Here is a 19,151-nt window from a genome sequence, read left to right on the forward strand (position 1 = left end):
GACGTCACTAGCAATCACATGTTGAAACTATAGTTTACTGTACCTGTTTTTTTATTTTTTGGGGGATGAAAACATTGTTAATAGCAAAATCCATCTTGTGAAATATATTGTAAAATACAACATGTAATAAATAAACACTGGGAAAGTTACTTAAAAAGCAGTTGTTTTCCACGGTAGGTGCATTACACTATTTTACTGTAATTGTAGCTGACTAATAGGGGCACAAACACATTTATACATATTTCTTTCATCAAATAAACATTAGAAAATACTGCTCTGAAACAATTTGTGTTGAGAAGACCACTATATAATGACGTAAAAGTTGATGATGATGCCAAAAAGATTTGCATGTGCAGGGTAAGATTTGTGGAAGTGTACGTAAGATTGTAAATTAAATTTAAATTCATATTTATGTTTATGTCGTTAGCATGAAGCTGCAGTTTCACAATACATGAATTACACTTACAGTACAGTACAAAACAACAGTAAATGTTGCAAATCTTTTTATTTACGCTTGAAACACAATTTACACGTTTACACCTGCCATTTTATAATCTTTTAACATACCATACCAACATTTTACATATGATTCCCCCTCCAGAAGACTAATTGTTGATTAAACATGATGAATGTATTTATGATTATTTTTTCCTGCATTAAACACTTTAATTTAATCTATAAACAGTACTATTATTATTGTTATTATTATTGTGTGTGTGTGTATATATATATATTAGGGGTGTAACGATACATGTATTCGTATTGAACCGTTCGGTATGAGGCTTTCGGTTCGGTTTTCGGTACGCATTTTCAAACCGAACGGTTCGTTGGACCATTTTTCCTGGCGAGCAAAATTTCGTTATTTCAAATGTAGGCAGGTCGCGTGCGACCACAACATTGCCCAACATCAAATGGCAAACGTAATGGAAGCGGAACGAAACTGCTTGTTATTGTGTGGTTGAAGGACCGTTTATCAGTTTGGACCAGTGCAGCGCGAGCCGATCGTGATCATGGGACACTGTTACTACACAGCGCTAATAAGAGATCCAGTAAAGAAAGCATTTGAATTCACCACAAAAATAATAACATCGCTACGAGATCTAGTGAGAAATATTCACATTTCTCCGTTATTAACGGATCAAACAGCGCTGACGTGGAAGCCAGGAAGAAACATTGTGCCATGAATGAACTAACCAGTGTCCACAGATCAGTAACATTCACCATGGATTTACTATAGTAACACTAACTGCAACCATGTAAGTTTGGCAGGAATAGTAAACTATAATGCTTTCAAGTAACATTACGTTGGTTTTATTTTTACATTATGAATAAAATTGCTGCCCTCAAATGTTAATCTGAACTAAAATAAACCTTTGTTTAAAACTACTACAATATTACGTTTCATTTTTTCCAAGGAGCTGTTTTGTTTTATATGCTCCTAAGAAGAGTCAATTATAGTTCCAGAATTGCTCAAAGTAAAAAAATATCATACTTTATGATGTTAGTTTTAATAAAAAAAAAGAATAAAAAAAATGAAATCAAGAAAATTTATCTGGCATTTCTTTCTTTTTGCTGTATCGAAAACGTACCGAACCGTGACACAAGTGTATTGTATCGAACCGAACCGTAAATTTTGTGAACCATTACACTCCTAATATATATATATATATATATATATATATATATATATATATATATATATATATATATATATATATATATATATATATATATATCTCAGTGGCGGCTGCTGGTCTTTCAAAGAGGGGAAGCTCATTTTTGGCCTACATCATAAAAATTGTCTATTTATTTAAACGTAAATTCAACGTTCCTTTTCAGGAAAATGCTTTGTGTCCCTGTCGTACCAACTAGGCGTCTTTTCCAGTGACTTGACCAGTGTCCTCTCAATGGCCAGCAGAGGTAAATATAATTGTATAAATGTAATAATATAATAAAGGTATAAATAATAATATAATATAGTATAGTATAATACTACTATATATTTTTTTTTAATAATGATTTTTTAATTATTGCTACTAATAATAAAAATATATAATAAGTAATAATATAATAAAGGTAAAAATGTGTAATTGTTTGAAATGTATTATGAAAATTGGCTAGCAATTTCAACACGCAAATACCAAGAAATAGGTTGCAGTAGATTGTCTTTCGACTACACTTGAAAAATCCGCGATGGGACTGAGCTCGAATAGCTTCAGCATCAGCGACTTTTTATTGTATGAAATCGCTGTCAATCAAGAGGAGATGCAGTCTTTCGACAGACCCTCCAATCATCACGCAGAAGCCTGGAGTCCAGGTCAGCCCACTCCTCATTAACTCCCAGAGACGCTGAGCGTCCGCGGGCGGGACATAATCACAGTATTTATCCAATGACCGTCTAGTTTCGAAGCACTGAAAAAAACTGTTCAAAGCAGCCCCACTGAAGTCAATGGACACTGGGCTTCAACAGGGAAATGCACTGTGACGCTACGGGAATGTATGAGAAGGAAATCGAGTCAGCCGACCTGCTATATGTAGCTGATTCTGAACGAACTCGTCTTTGAGATGAACGTTTTCTAACGCATTTTAAGTCAATAAAATGTTAACACAATAGTACATATTTGACCATTCATTTTTTGTACATTATAGGGGAGGCCGAGCTTCCCTAACAGTCTTAAAGAAATCCCCACTGATATATATATATATACATATATAACCAGGGCTTGACATTAACTTTTTTGCTCACTAGCCAATGTGGCTAGTGGTTTTCCAAAGTTACTAGCCACACAGCATTTTTACTAGCCACATTTTTGTTTTTGTGAAATGACCTGATAAAAGTGGACTATGGCGTGCTAAAATTTACTTGAACTAGATTTACAATCCTTTTAACCACTGTACTCACCCAAATCAAGACTAGGCCTACATAAATAACAATACAGGTCATTATCATTAGCTCTGATAAGGTTGTGTGTAAAGCTCCTTTTTTTAAAATAAAACCATGTATTATGTATTATATGTCGCCACATAGCTCCACACCGGCATGCGACGTAACTCCAGCAGGGCAGCTAGCTGTCTCTTCATTTCTGTGTTGTCGGTCACAAGCGGTCAAGCGCAAGGCAACACTGTGTGCATGTAATACTCATTAGGGCTGTCAAAATTGCTCAAAAATGACCTTCGAATATTCCCTCTAATAAAAAACACATAGCTTAGCCTATATTCGAACTATTCGAACATCTGGTTGCACATTTTGTCAATGACGCGCATTACGTCAATAACAGGACAAATTAATACAAAGAGACGAAACGACTTGTATAGGTAGTTTATTTAAGTTTAAACATATTTGACAAACGTATTACCTACACGAAAACAAGTAAATCAACTAATGGCCAAGACCGCAGACCTCACTCTCGCTCGCTCACTCGCACTCGCAGGCACTCTTTCTCTCTCTCGCCCTCACCCTCCCTGCGATCACACCAAACGTGAATAGAGCATCTGGCGCGAGTGTAAAGACGCGTTTACGCGCGTCTGGAGGTCTTGCGGCGCGAATGAGGCGTCACGCTCTCTGTGCATAACGGTTTAAATGAACAACAACAATAAGCAAATGTTGAGTGCTGATCAAGAGTTTTGTGCAAGCAATTTAAGGTCGCGACTCTTATATAGCAGGCTTCATTCAGTGATTGAAACAAATATTATTTACAATAATTTAAGTTTTACAGTAGTCTATATAAAACCGACATTGAATGCTCCGAGCGAGCTGTGCTGTGGTAAACATGGAACTTTTCCTTGACATGAAACGGTAAATAATCAAACCAGTGGAAGCCTGCAGTGCATGAAACTGCTGTATCTAACCTACCTTATTCATGCAATATCTATTCAGTCAATACAGTAGCCTACACTTTAGTAATGTTTCTGTTTAACGTTAAATAAAATGATTCCTCAGGCAGCGCGCCCACTCGCAAAGCAGACAGCCTGCGCCTCTGCTACCGCGGGCGTTTTTCCACATTCGAATATTCATTTTCACCTTCGAAATTCAGTTTTTTAAAACTATTCGAATATATATTCGAATTTAGAATATTCGTTGACAGCCCTATGGGAGTTGTAGTGTCGTAGTGTCACACTTATTTCAGATGCGTTTTGAAAAGACTACAATTATTCAACCCGCCAAAGTGGCTAGTTGGAGTGACTGCGTTACCCGCCACGAGCAAAATCCACCCGCATTTGGCGGGTTGGCGGGTGTTAATGTCAAGCCCTGTATATAACCCAGCATTTTTTTTGAGTGTACAGTAATCTATTGCAAATTTCAAACACACACATTTTACCTCATTAAGACAGGTTCATATGTTAATGATTCTTCATGATTTCCATCTTAAATCATACACTGAAGGTTCAGAATTATTGGAATCACATTCTGCAAAGCTCCTGTTCTCTTAAGGGAAACAGTAGGAAACCACTGAAAGTGTTGTGGTTATCCTGGTCATCATATATCCTCGTGTTAGGCCAAAGTCTCACATAGACAACATCTCCAACCTCCAGGATCAACACAACTCCATTAGAGGAGTTTAACACATTCTGAGGCTGATGACCATATGCCATAACCATACGCTCTCCATTCTTATAAATGGATGCAGCTGCTACAGTTGGTCCATGACCCAATACAGAGATTCTGAACATGTACGCTCCTTTCAGCGGGGCTATGAAAACACCTAAATCAAATAACAAGAGATACAGAATCAGCTGTTTCCTGTATTATTGTTTAATTATCAAGCACACTGTGTAATATTTTCAAAAGATGGCAGATCATTTCAGGCTGTTTACATGACAACAATGTACTAAATATGGACAAGTTTTTTCTTTGCATTTTTCACAGACAGTCAAAACAATCCCCATTAACACGGGTTCGTGGAAACTACTTTAAACGCTGTATTCTGCTGCCTGACCAGTAGGTGGCAACATCACTTTGTAAAGAAACACCACACACCTATAGACTGATCACGTATTACGCATGACATCACAGTTTTCACAAATTCACGTTTTTGTTGTTTACACAGAGACGATAATGATATTGTTTCCAAAAACTTGCACTTTGAAGCCCAAATTCAAACATTTGTGTTTTCAGTCCCCCAATGAATGAACGTGTGAATGAACGGCCAAAGCGCATAAACCTGAATCACATACAAATCTTTACGTGTTTAATTGAAACTGGTGTCGTGTAAACAGCCCCTAATTCTCTAATACACATTACACAACTGCAGAGAGGTCTGAATGGAGCAGAAGGGTTTTCATTATTATAAACTGAGTTTTATGACTCATTTCATTGATCATTACCTGTAATTGGGTTGTAGGCGTTCCCTATGTTTGTGAAGACGTTCCTGTAGGTTAGTGTGATTTCAGTGGTAAAAGGACCAATATATCCACTGCCAGATTGCATCAGTGCAGCTGAAAAAGCTATTTCTCTGTCTGTTATTGAAAAACATAAGCAATATTGTGATATATTACTATATTACACTGAGAATGTACAGGTGAAACTCGAAAAATTAGAATATCGTGCAAAAGTTTGTGTATTTCAGTAATTCAAATTAAAAGGTGAAACTAATACATTTAGTATATGTAACTATATACATATGCATGATTATACTTTTCAGATGGCTGACATTTCTGTATTTAAAATCCTTTTTTTTATTGTTTTCATATAATATTCTAATTTTCTGAGATTTTGAATTTGGGGTTTTCATAAGCTGTAAGCCATTATCATCAGAATTATAACTTTTGCATGATATTCTAATTTTTCGAGTTTCACCTGTATAGACTGAATTTAACATCATTCAAGCACACTTTCACCTCTATTTTCCTTTCTCAACTCCACTTGACCCAGAGTAAGATTTGATATTTCTGTCAAGGAATAAAGATTCTGTTAAATGACATTTACACTGTTTATTGTAATAGATAACACAATTTACACAATATACATTCAATTTTACACTAACATTTACACTATGCAATGTATTGCATTGGTGTTTTACTTTGAGGATCATTGATAAAAGAGTGAATGTTTTGGTGAGGTACCATCATTTTTCTTGTTCAGCTCTTCCCTCAGTCTCGTCTCTAAAGCTCTGATGTTCACTTTCTGCTCTGTAACTGTGGCGGTCAGTTCTCTGATGTTCACTTTCTGCTCTGTAACGGTGGCGGTCAGTTCTCTGATGTTCACTTTCTGCTCTGTAACGGTGGCGGTCAGTTCTCTGATGTTCACTTTCTGCTCTGTAACGGTGGCGGTCAGTTCTCTGATGTTCACTTTCTGCTCTGTAACGGTGGCGGTCAGTTCTCTGATGTTCACTTTCTGCTCTGTAACGGTGGCGGTCAGTTCTCTGATGTTCACTTTCTGCTCTGTAACGGTGGCGGTCAGTTCTCTCAGCGCTGCATGGATGTCAGTGAAGAACAGATGGTAGTTTTGTTGGCTGTCAGTTGAAGCTTCATCTCTCAAAGTGTCTGTTTGAGGTGGATTCTGTCTTCCGTCCTCAGATCTGAGCTGTTGACTGATCTCATTCTCATTGAGTCCTCCATCTACCTGATGCTGTACGACACACACAAAGGTTTCCAACAGCAGCAGTAAACATACTAAACCCTTCATTCTTCACTGATGTTTGTTTCCAGCTCTTGCTCTGTCACCCTCACAGCCTCTCATGTTCCTTTTATAGTGTCCTGATTTACTGTCTTTTGTAAATGATTTACATTGCTTCAGATAAACAAGTAGTTCAAGTTAATTGTTAATCATAATCAAAGGGATGTTCCAGTTTCAGTGGATGTTGATCCCAACAGAAAATAACTTTGACTCATATATATATATATATATATATATATATATATATATATATATATATATATATATATATATATATATATATATTTTATTATAATTATTATTTTATTTTTGTTATAAGATCAGCGGAGGGATAATCACAGAAGCACACACCTCCGGTCGTTGAATGGTTAAAATCTCACACTTTAATAATATTTATCAGCACCTAACAAAATAAAAAAGGCTGTGACTGTGAGGGATGATCACCTCAAAAATGTACATCGATATGCAAGTTTGAGTGACAGTGATTATCCTGACCTCTGGTATATTTCTGACCTCTGATATAGATGGTCACATGACAGGTTTATCAGATTTATGTTGACAAAATGTTGCTGATGGAGTTTAATTCACAAAATTCCTTTAAAATGTTTTCCCCCCACATGCAACAACATCCTGTATTAACAGAAGTAGAACTGAATAAATGCATGGATTAATAAATACAAAAAGGTAGTTTGAGGAAAAAATCAATGTCATTATTTCCTTGCTGCTACTATATAACATATACATATAATTTGAATGACATGTATTACATGTATAAAACATTAAATGTAATTATTAACCTGATTTACAGCTTTTCATGTACAAGAATGCCCTAGATTTTGGGTTTCCCATGAACTGGTTTACAATAACTTGTTTTAAGGTACAATAACGTGAGCTGTTGTTTTGTGGTGTGAACTTTGATCTTAACACCTTTAACCTTATTATTTATTATTACACGGCTCTGTGGAATACTTGATTCTGATTGGTCAATCGCACCATCCAGCGGTAAGTTATTCCCAGATAACAATCGCTGAAAACAGAAACACAGGCATTCACCACAGCATTTACCTATATGTGACACCCTCACACCAAACCACTGCATTCACTACAAGTAAACACCACACGTGCGCCCACTGCCCCTCGAGTGCCACCCCCTGGGAAAACCTAAAAAGAACAAACAAACACATTTAAACAAACAGCTCAGCAATCCTTCATTCTCATGAACACCATGATATGTCATTACTTCCCAACAAAATGTCTAGTCAAAAAGAGGGACTCACTCAACATATGCTGAGGACACTTAAAACAATTTCCAGTGAGTTCAAAGACTCATTAAAACACCATATTAGATAAAAAAAAACAGTAGAAAACAAAATTCTAAATTAGACAGATAACAGTCGGTGCCAGAGTCCTACAATAAAAATGCACAAGTTAGTACATTTCTAAAACAAAACAATGAAATACCAACTATCGATACGGCTAATACCTGGTTTTAGTAGCTCATGCTATCCATTGATATATTAGTCATCAGCCCCGTTCCTGAAGCATCAAAATGCTGCAACAAACAAGGAACATAACATTACGCTTAGAAAACAATAAACAAAACCACAATAGCAGTTTCTACCTTGCCTTAGCAGCTTGTGTTATGCACTGCAATAATCATCAGCTCGCTCCTGAACGATCAAAGAGCTCAGCTTCCCATTCACCTTCTACTCTTCTGATCGTTAACTCTCCCTTTAAATGAGTTCTTTCACTTGGTCTAATTTGTGTGACAATTATTAATCCTAGCACCCTTACTGGTCATGCCTCACACAATTCTTCCCCAGGTCTCAGTGTCCCCCTACCTACCACATAGACTAAAAACACATCTCTTTGACCCAGCATACACATAACACATTATAGACTTCTATAATTCAATGTTAGGCTGCATAGATTAGGTCAGCCGGAACCGGGAACACTTCCCATAAATCCTGATGTACTCGTTACATCATAAGAAGAATGGCGTTTATGCTAATATTAGTCTCTCTGTTTATCCCGAGGTTTACCGCAGTCCGCCGGATCCAGTCCGTATCCAGATCTGATGAAGGACCTGCGCCTGGACCCGATGATAACGCAGTCCTGAAGTGTCAACTAGTCTCTCCCCTGTGAAGGGCTCCTTCCGTTCCCTTTACCTCTGTTCAAATAAAACTTTGTCAAAATTATTCCAGTTCACATGGATACGCGGAAGCAAAAAAAAAATTTGTATTAATGTATTGTATTAATTTTTAAGGCCAGACAAGTAATTTGGTGAGGTCAATTTGTAAAGAAAGACTACACGCCTGCGCACATATACATTCGAACACATATACCTATAGACTAAACACGCAATACACGTGTGTTCTCTGTTACTTAAATTTCCTATTATCACTGTAGCTACTTTGAAACAATCTATATTGTTAAAAGTGCTGTATAAATGAAGTTGACATGACTTGACTTAATGATCTGAAAGTGTTTCTCCCGAACTTTGTTTAAAAGACATAATTTTACGAGTTCACGCTTGTATATAATTAAATAGAGTAAAGTTTATGCGTATTGGCCGTGCTGTCCGGGGGGAGGCTCCGAGCTTGGAATTTGGCCCCAACCCATAGTACTCCGCTAAAAAGCAAATGAGCTTGTTAATGAAAATCTGCTTGTGTATTACAGGTGCTGTGAGAGAGTCATGCCTCCCGTGCCGCCACTGATGACGACATTGTAAAGCATGCAATACGGTGGTTCAGCCTGGCATCTCCTGTAATATTCTGAAATTATTTCATACTGTTTATATGAATATGTTCTGGATAGAGGAGGGACTGGTTGGTTGATTGTGTCGAAGAGCTTTATGTGTGAGTATGTAATTGTGTGTAATTGTTTGATGTTATTTTGAGGACCCCCTCGAAACTCAAGGAGCCGTCCCACTGGCAGCATCCTGACCCAACAGAAGCCTGTTTTGAAATGTGTTCGTTTTAATTTAGTAAAATGTTTTTCATTAAATAAAACAATGTTCTTGGTACAATTTATGATTGCATTTCATTTTTCACTGAGCTGTTTTTATAGTTTTATTTTTACTGGTTAAAAAAGATGAATTTAGATTTTCATGTTTTTATTGATTTCATATTTTACTAATATTAATAGAGCAATCTAATGTTGGTTGGTTACATTTTAAATATTTCTGTAGCTAGTTTGGACAGATTACTAGTTTTGAATGAGGGACCTGGAAGGTAACCAGACTGAATGACCCAATAAATTAAAGAGATAGATAGATAGATAGATAGATAGATAGATAGATAGATAGATAGATAAAGTACAACAGAACTCTAGATAGATAAGAAATATATAGATGGATAGAGAGATGGATATAGGACAACAGAACGATACAGACAGACAGATAGATAGCTAGAACAACAGATAAATAAGAAATATTAGATATAGAACACCATAACAATAGGTAAATAAATGCAGAATGATAGAGATAGAACATCAGAACAATAGATAGATATGCAGTATATATAGATTAGAAATAGAGAGATAGAACAACAGAACAATAGATAGATATACAGTTTAAATAGATTAGATATATATATAAACACAAACAAACAAACAAAAAAAATCTACATTTTATTTGGTCCGGACCTAAGTAAGTGAACTAGCGGACTTTCTTGGTGTGAATACACCCTTAAAATCTGTTTTCAAACGCAACACTTATTCCTTCACTATCCAACTTGTTACCATACTACACTTTATTTTACTTATTTTTAAGCAGATGAAAAATGTACAGATAACTACAAATGTCTTTAATATTATTATTATTATAGTTTATTTAGAAAGGGTCAGATACAAAAAACAGAGAGAAACTTAAACAGTCATCTGATGTATGTATCATTACATTACATCATAGAGTTTTGTCCCTAGTAGGGCTTTTAGTTAAACATAAAAATGCAGACTAACATTATTATAAATGAGATAGAGATCAAATTAAATGAAATACAATGAAAAGAGCAAAAAAAAAAAAAAGAAAAAAAAAGAGAGAGAGCACAATTCAAAAACTAAATATGAGAGCAATATTGTTCCTGAATTAGCCACAATTATTTTTTTATTTTTTTTTATTTTTTTTTGAAGGTGGGTATTTTAATGTAGTGCTGATGTCATAAATATTAGGTTTGGATTTGGAACAATAAATGAATGGCATAAAGTTGGATATTGCATTCAGTGCAGCTACGCGGAAGATCATTGATAAATATCGAAAAAAGTAAAGGCCCGAGAGAGGAACCTTGAGGAATTCCTCTGTCAATGTCAGTGAAATTAGAGATGCTGCCCCCAAAGGACACACACTGGCGACGATTATGTAAATAAGAGTTGAACCAAAGCAAAGAAAAAGTAGACAGACCAACAGAATACAATTTGTCTAAAAGTAAATAATGATCAACTAAGTCAAAAGCTTTAGTAAGATCTAAAAATAATGCACCTGTACACATACGGTTATCAAAACTCGAAAACACATCATTAATAAATAAATGAAGTGCTGTAGTAGTAGAAAAATGTTTCCTGAATCCAGATTGGCATGGAGATAATAAGTTATTGTCGGCTAAATAATTCGATAATTGGAAAAAGATTATTTTCTCAAACACTTTTACAACACTATTAATGATTGAAATGGGTCTGTAATTATTAATATTTTCAGAATCGCCACATTTGTGAAGTGGGATAACTTTGGCACATTTCCAGGCTAAAGGAAATTTACAAGAAGAAAACGACAAGTTGAAAAGTGAGGCCAATGGCACTGCTAGTACATGCGAACCAATTTTAATAAACTTATTCTCGATGCCATCTGGACCAGCACCACCAATAGAGGACAGTTCACTTATGGCCCTTTGCACATCAGCTGGGCTGATCTCTGTAAATGAAAAAAAACTGCCTGGCTGGGAACAAGGAGTCAGAATAGGTTGAAAAGTAGAAGTCTGTACTTGTGATACTAGGGAAAAGTGCAAACTAAAGGCATTAGCTATGGTAGCTGGATCATCTATACTTTCATTATTCAGGTTCAGATTAGTTGTAGCCCGCCCTGATTTCCCAAGTACATTATTAACCTGTTTCCAAAATCGTCGTGGGTTTTTAAAATCATTCGTTAGACAATTTCTTAAATAGGGTTAGGGTTAGGGTTAGGGTGATTTGGAGTTTCTCGTTTGCATAGTGCAAATGTTCCTTAATCGTTTGTATTCTTTCCAGTCAGCAGAGTATTTTGTACTTCGAAATCTGTACCAAGCCCTATCCCTCTGTTTAAAAAGACTAATAAGGTCTCCATTTACCCACGGTAAATGACTACCTTTAACTTTAACGGTGATCCAAGGAGCATGCTTGTTTATAACATTCAGAAGCTCAGTATATAGAAAATGCCATGCATCATCAATAAACGGAATTAGATTGAGCCTGTACCAGTTAATTTGTTGCAAATCATTAATAAATTGGTCATTATTGAAGGATTTGGTTTGTCTTATCTTAAAGGGGTCATGAACTGGATTGTTTTATTATTTTATAATGTTTCCTGGGGTGCCCTTATAATGTTAGTATGATTTTTACATCAAAAATTGTCATAATTTATAAATAAAAGCCATTTTTCCAAGCCTGATTTCAGCCTCAGATTTGAACGCTCCGTTTTAAGGGGCGTGTCTGCTGTGAGACTGCAGTGCAAACGCCCACTGCTGTGATTGGCTGACATGCTTGCATATGAAATAGCTAGTATTACATGAACTCTCTCGAAAACTTTTACTACGTTTTTACTATTACAGCTATCGAGATTAACAAATCGTGAAAAGTATCGTTTAAAGCATTATATTTAAATCTACATTTAAATCTTACATCGCATGAAAGGTTGCAGCATGATGAGCACTGACTGAGCAGATGACAGACAGTCTGTTGATCGCGTGAATAAAGATCTTATCATTGCAACGCAATTTTTGCACTCTCACAAATGCTTACACCAAATCACAATGCAAACACGATGTGAATACACAGTAAGAGCTTCGTTGTGTAGTGTAACAGTGTCATTATTTCATCACGAGTTTGGTAAGTGTCCAGATATAAGCTCTCGCGGCTCGCGCTGTGCTGTTTGATTGACAGCTTGGGCGAATGGAAAGGGATCGTTCTTTGATCGCTTTCTGTATATAATTTAATAACAGTTTAAAAAAGATTATTTTCATAATACTACGAGAAATTATGTGAAGTTGATCGTTTAGTCACTGATGCATAAATAGTATTGAACGATTTTAAGAGAAAGATATCTGAACTTGAATAATTACACATCAGAAATCGCTGATCGCAGATCAGGCATTAGAATACACATGGTTACTTACATGTTGCTGGCAGATCCGTCGGGAAATTGTGATTGACTGATTTAATAAAGTTTAACCATGCTGGAATCCGAAGGAAGCTTATGCAGACTGTCTTCTTCCACAAACAGGCACTACACAATATTTAGTAAACAGCATGTTTATTGCTTGGAAGTAGCTCGATCTGGTTTAGCAATTATCATGTCGTCCTATGTTATTTAGCATGTTTGGGCGAATCGGTGGGCGGGGCTAAACAGGCCGTGTTGAAGTAGGCGTTGATCTTCTTTTGTGGAGGCGGTGTTTTATCCTCTTTGACGTCATAGTTCCCCACTTTGAAAAACGAGTCGTTTGCTAAGCCTGATGTTTATAAAAGCTTTTATTGGACTAACAAGGTAGTTTTCAGTTCTGAAACTTACAGGATATTATTATAGTATGATGATCTCTTATATGTCAAAAGCTCAAGGAAAATTTGATTTCTCAGTTCATCACCCCTTTAATAAATTTAGGAGGGAGACGTGGCTTCAAAATTTTCCAAATACAATAAATCATGTGGTGATCACTAAAGCAGTCTGGTAGAACCCCAGATTTAATTATTCGTTCAGGGTGAGAAACTAAGGCCCAATCCAAAAGAGATTTAGAGGTAAGAGTAAGGCCTCATTCACACCGGACGCCGAAGCGACGCGGAAGCAGCGCGGAACGGAGGCCGCTTCCTTTCGGCGCCCATGTTAACCTATGGTGTCGTTCACACCAGACGCGGAGCGTGCCGTGAAGCGCCAGTTTCGGCGTCTGGTCTATTTTTTGCGCGAGCCGCGAGTGATCCGCGTCCATTCCGGCAGGAAGTCACACCAATAAACACTAGACATCCGGTCAATTGTCAAAATATAAGCAATTTTCAAATTAAAATACCGCGAGTATTAACTAAACACGTGTGTGTCTCAACAACGGATTAATAAAAGGAGTGTACAAACTTCTTGGTTACAGAAACATGGTGTATTCATTTTATGAGGTTATTTACTTACCGATGAAGTAAAAAATAGCTCTGAATAAACAACAACTGAGCAGAAGCGCTTGTCGACCGCCGCGGAGAATACGCGTCTGGTGTGAATAGGCAGGCGCCGGACCGCGCGTGATTTTCCGTTCCGCGTCGCTTCGGCGTCTGGTGTGAACCAGGCGTAAGTCTTGTGGGCTCAGTTATAAGTTGAGTCAAGTTTAAGCTATTAATCATATTTCTTTCAGTAAATGTTGATGAATGAAGCCAATTAATGTTAAAGTCACCCATAAGTATCATTTCCTTATTAGAAACCAAGGAAGATACAGTAGAAATAATATTTTTAATTGATTCCAATTTGGGAGAGTTAGGCGGTCTATAAATATTTCCTATAATTAGCTGCTTGTTTTCATGAAGAATGATTTTAATGAACAGTCCTTCAAAATGTACAGGAATCTCATTAGGAACCATAAGTTGAGAATTTAAATTTGATAATACATAAGTGGCTACTCCGCCTCCCCTTGTGCCTCTGTCCGATCTAAACAGTTTATAGTTGTCTATACTAATATCGGTGTCAGAGATGTTGCTGGTAAGCCAAGTTTCGGATAATGTAATAATACTTGGATTATTATAGGCCAACCACGCTCGTAGTTGGTCGATTTTGGGGAGTAGACTTCTAATATTCAGGTGCATAATGTAAAGACCTTTACCCATATTTATCAGAGAAAAAATAAGTTAAAATACAGTGACTAGTGAAGAGATCTATGTAAGTACATATTGCAGAATAAAAAAGATGGTGTAAGAAAGAGCAACTTGATAGGAGGCTTTCAATGCAAGCTCTCCAACTTTCGCTGAATTCCTCATCATTGTCTGTTGGCCTTAGAGAGACTGCAGACAAGCCTGAAAGTATTCCAGCAGTTTATCTTTCAGGTGGCCATGATTAGTCTCCAAGTGTCGTTGCAGCTTTGATGGCTTCATTTGAGAGTGTTGCTGCACAAATAACACACATCGGCAATTCAATTCCTTCGCTTTCCTTGAAGGTAAATCCAAACTTTAGGTAGGTTTCTGAATATTTTCGGGACGTCTCTCTCTTACATTTACCCTCTCCCACTGGGGCGGGTGCCTCTGGAGCAGGTGGAGCCGTGACACTCCCATCACCTGTGGCCTCGGACGATGTGGATGGAGTAACATTAGCGTTCGGGTTCAGTGCTCAAGGCCTTTTTGTTACAAAGCGATCCATTATTATAACAACCTAACTTAGTAGTCGAGAATATTATTTGCTTTCCAGCTTTTTGTTTATTGGCGGCTAATATTAGTGTCTTCTTCTTGTTTTTTAATGGCGGTATCCTAATCGTCCATGGTATGATGTGAATATTTTTTTATATATATATATATATATATTTTCTTTTTAAGTAGGTTAGCTTATTACTGCCTAATGCTTTACAGTTTTTCTCAGTCGCTTTGGTGCATTTCTCACATCACTATTTACATTTGCACAACATTTAGTCATTTGTGCACATCATAGTAGCAGTTTCTCATTACTTCCAACAAATTGCAAATGCTTTTGGACATGCATCAATTGCTTTCATACAACTCTCTGCTGTTTTATATCATTATCATTTGCTTATGTCATGTCAGTCAAAATTAACTATGCTTGTGAATGCTGAACAGTCATTCCATATAAAACTAATAGTCCTCATTTCATTGCTTGAGTCATTACATACAAAAATGTTGAACGAGTTGTCAAAATCTGTCAAGCAAATTTTACACATTTAGCAAGAAATGATATTCGCTGTGATGTAGATGAAATTACAGTTTTTCTCAATCGATTTGGTACATTTCTCCAAACTCAGGTAACTGCTCTCAAAACAGTTAACACAGTGATCTGTACACTTTGTAATTGTCCTAAACAGATAGTAAATGCTCCTTCATTTCATACAAATTACAAATCAAAAGCATAATTTTCTCAAAACACTGTGCACAAAATTCCCTAATGTTATCACAGCAGTTCATACAGCCAACCAAATCTTTAATATATCAGGAAAAACATTTGCAACTTTTTCATTGGTCTTCACAAAGATCACAAGCATTTTTGTACCATTTTCAAAACACAACAAACAAAACTCTGTGAATTGTAAAATAGTCAGTTGCACACCTTATGTCCTCAATTAACCCAAAATTGATATCTGATGAGTTAGTAATCCACTTAACACAGAAAAAGCCAATTTCCTAATTGTTCACACAGCTGTCTTAATTACAACAACTACAAAAGGGGAAGAGAAAAACAACAAAGAAGATGAATGTGGAGAAAAGACAATAAAAAAGAAGAAAAATGAGCAGTGGAAATGGAAGAGGTGTAAGAGTGAGAGGTGGTGGACAGGGTAGAGGGAGAAGAAGAGGAAGAGGAGATGGAGAAAGAGCAAGAAGAGCTGAAGATGTAGGAGAAAGAGAAAGAAGAGCTGAAGATGTAGGAGAACGAGAAAGAAGAGCTGAGGATGTAGGAGAAAGAGAAGGAAGAGCTGAGGGTGTAGGAAGAGGAGAAGATAGAGGAGTAGAGGGAGAAGAGATGGATAGATTGGAGGGCAATGGTATAGTGGAAAGAGAAAGAGTAGAAAATATAAGAAGAGATGGACCGAGAGGAAGAGGAGGGCAAGGTGTTAGAGGTGGGAGAAGAGGTAGAAGGATAGGGTACACACGTGTTTCAAATGAAATCAGAGCCACACTTATTGACCATGTCATAAATCATGGTCTCTCACTGAGAGAAGCTGGGCAGAGAGTTCAGCCCAATATAAACAGATCCACAGTGGCTTCAATTATCCGCACATTTCAGAGGGAAAACCGGTAAGTAACTATATCATTCAACTTCTACAATGAGAGTCCATGTAGTCTTGTTTGACACAGGTTTAGATTTCTACAGTAAATGTTCCTGCTTGTCCAAACATTTTTCAGAATTGAAGTTAGAGAACATTCAGGTGGACGAACAAGACTTTTTTCAATTGAACAAGAGCATGCCATTGTTGACATGGTGGTCCAGAACAACACCCTTCGCCTCAGAGAAATTCAGCAAAGAATAACAGAGGACAATCAACTGTTCCACAATATCCACCAATGCAGTCTCTCCACAATTGATCGTGTTCTAAGGAGAAATGCAATCCGAATGAAGCAAGTATACAAAGTGCCCTTTGAGAGGAACTCTGTTAGAGTGAAGGAGTTGCGATTCCAGTTTGTTCAAGTATGTGCAACCCAATTACTGCACTTTTACTGTCAACACAAAGATATATTTTTCCTGAATTTTAAGTGTCCATAAACTATTCCATGCTACTGTAAGTGAAAAGATTTGATTGCACATTGAAAAGAACATTGATTGCAGTCAATACTACTGTGAAAGGGTTAGGGTTAGGTTAGAAGTTTGAGTTCACACTTTGAAGCAGCAGTATACATAGATATGCCTCCATTACTGTAAAACACTAACTTACTGTATTGTACCTTGTGTTCTTTTTACTCTAGAGAATCTTGGAGTTGGATAGCAGTGCAACTCATTATGAGTACCTGTATATTGATGAAGCAGGCTTCAATCTTCACAAAAAAAGGAGAAGAGGGAGAAATGTGATTGGCCATCGTGCTACAGTCAATGTCCCTGGACAACGAGGAGGCAACATCACTCTCTGTGCCGCGATTTCTACAACTGGTGTTGTGGCACACAATGCTGTCTTGGGACCATACAACACAGCAAGGCTCCTACATTTTTTAAACCTCCTCAATGAAATCCTATTTCCGCAGGGTGATCAGGAGCAAATGGTGCGGAATTTTGTAGTTGTTTGGGACAATGTCCAATTCCACCATTCAGCACTGGTGCGAGAGTGGTTTGAGAATCACCCACATTTCAGGATGGTGTTCCTTCCACCATATTCTCCTTTCCTGAATCCAATTGAGGAATTCTTCTCCTCTTGGAGATGGAAAGTACATGATCGCAACCCTTACAACCAAGTAAGTCTTCTTCAAGCGATGGAAGAGGCCTGTGGAGATATTGGGGCACAAGCATGTCAAGGATGGATACAGCATTCAAGGCGTTTTTTCCCACGATGCATGACTCGTGAAAATATTTTTTGTGATGTTGATTGAGAGGCATAATCAATAAATTAATTGATTCAATTAATGCAGGTGTTTTTTTTTTGTTTTTTTTTTTTACCTATGTACTTATTTGCATTAAAAAAGAAATTGTGCGGTGACAACTCATTGTTATACACCTGAACTCCTCATTAAATAACTTAATGAAAAACATGTATTTTCAATTATTTCTTTGTGTATCTTTTGCTGAATTTGTTATCAAATCAACAGAGAACACACTTTTAGTTTTGAAGTTAATATTGAATTTGAATAAATGTATTACTAGAATAAAATGCTGTGTTTCATTGTGCAGTGAATACTTAACTGTTTCGTCAACATAAGAGTGCATTTAGTTTGCTGTGTTAACTGTTTTGAGAGCTGTTACCTGAGTTTGGAGAAATGTACCAAATCGATTGAGAAAAACTGTATGTGGCCAGACAGAGAGGAACGTCTGGATGTGCATGAATGATTACAGTACTATGTATGCTGTATGTTCAGTTCCAGTATGTACTGCAGTATTGTGTACAGTTGTGCACAGCTCTACCCAAAGGGAGTTTATGTTTGTTGTAAATAAGGGTGTATTTTTTCTTTTGCACAATGCTGTGAACAAATTAAAATTGCAAAGAGCATATGCAGTAAAAATGTGAAACATACATATTCAGTGTCTTGTACTCAGTTACCTCACTAAATACAGTAATGTGTAACAAATGGCTGTGCAAATAGTATATAGTGCTGTCTTGAGCATTTTCAGGTAGTGTCACCGAGACCTGACTTTTTTTGCATTGGAAAACATTTACAGAGTAAACTGTCATAATGAAAACATGACAAAGCCATTTGACTATCTTGTTCATGAACAATGGTGTCAGGACTTTTCATCTTGATGACACTGACACTTTCATTGACAGGAATACTTGCTTTTGAGGAATGAGCTATCCATTTTGAGCAAATGACACGCTTTTGCAGGTTATCAACTAGGTTTTGCAGTTTGTACTAATTGTTTTAAGAACTGCATTAACTGTTGTGCAAATGTAAAAAAACTGTAAGTATTGTCAATATTTTTTCCCCCACCAAAAAAAAAAAAAAAGCCATCAAAATTATTTTG

General features: G+C 36.7%; 2 protein-coding genes across 3 annotated transcripts in view; both read right to left on the reverse strand.

The window, feature by feature from the left end:
- The window catches only part of LOC307157330 (uncharacterized protein), a 599,307-nt gene that overhangs the window by 346,464 nt on the left and 233,692 nt on the right, over positions 1 to 19,151 (reverse strand). The window lies entirely within an intron of this gene.
- On the reverse strand, positions 2,639 to 6,661 carry LOC307157383 (uncharacterized protein). Its single transcript, XM_079869298.1, has 4 exons — positions 6,064 to 6,661; positions 5,839 to 5,889; positions 5,326 to 5,457; positions 2,639 to 4,703 (listed from the first exon to the last, which is right to left on the reverse strand). The coding sequence occupies exons 1-4, from the start codon at positions 6,623 to 6,625 to the stop codon at positions 4,402 to 4,404; spliced, it is 1,047 nt and encodes a 348-aa protein (XP_079725424.1). The 5' UTR covers positions 6,626 to 6,661; the 3' UTR covers positions 2,639 to 4,401.

Source organism: Squalius cephalus, assembly GCF_949319135.1.
Source record: "Squalius cephalus genome assembly, chromosome: 4".
Lineage (NCBI taxonomy): Eukaryota > Metazoa > Chordata > Actinopteri > Cypriniformes > Leuciscidae > Squalius > Squalius cephalus.

Coding starts and splice junctions, on each gene's coding strand:
- LOC307157383 (XM_079869298.1), bottom strand. CDS start 6,625: ATGAAGGGTTTAGTATGTTTACTGCTGCTGTTGGAAACCTTTGTGTGT. Junction 5,458..5,838: donor GTTGAGAAAGGAAAATAGAG/GTGAAAGTGTGC, acceptor TTTCAATAACAG/ACAGAGAAATAGCTTTTTCA. Junction 4,704..5,325: donor CGCCTACAACCCAATTACAG/GTAATGATCAAT, acceptor TATTTGATTTAG/GTGTTTTCATAGCCCCGCTG.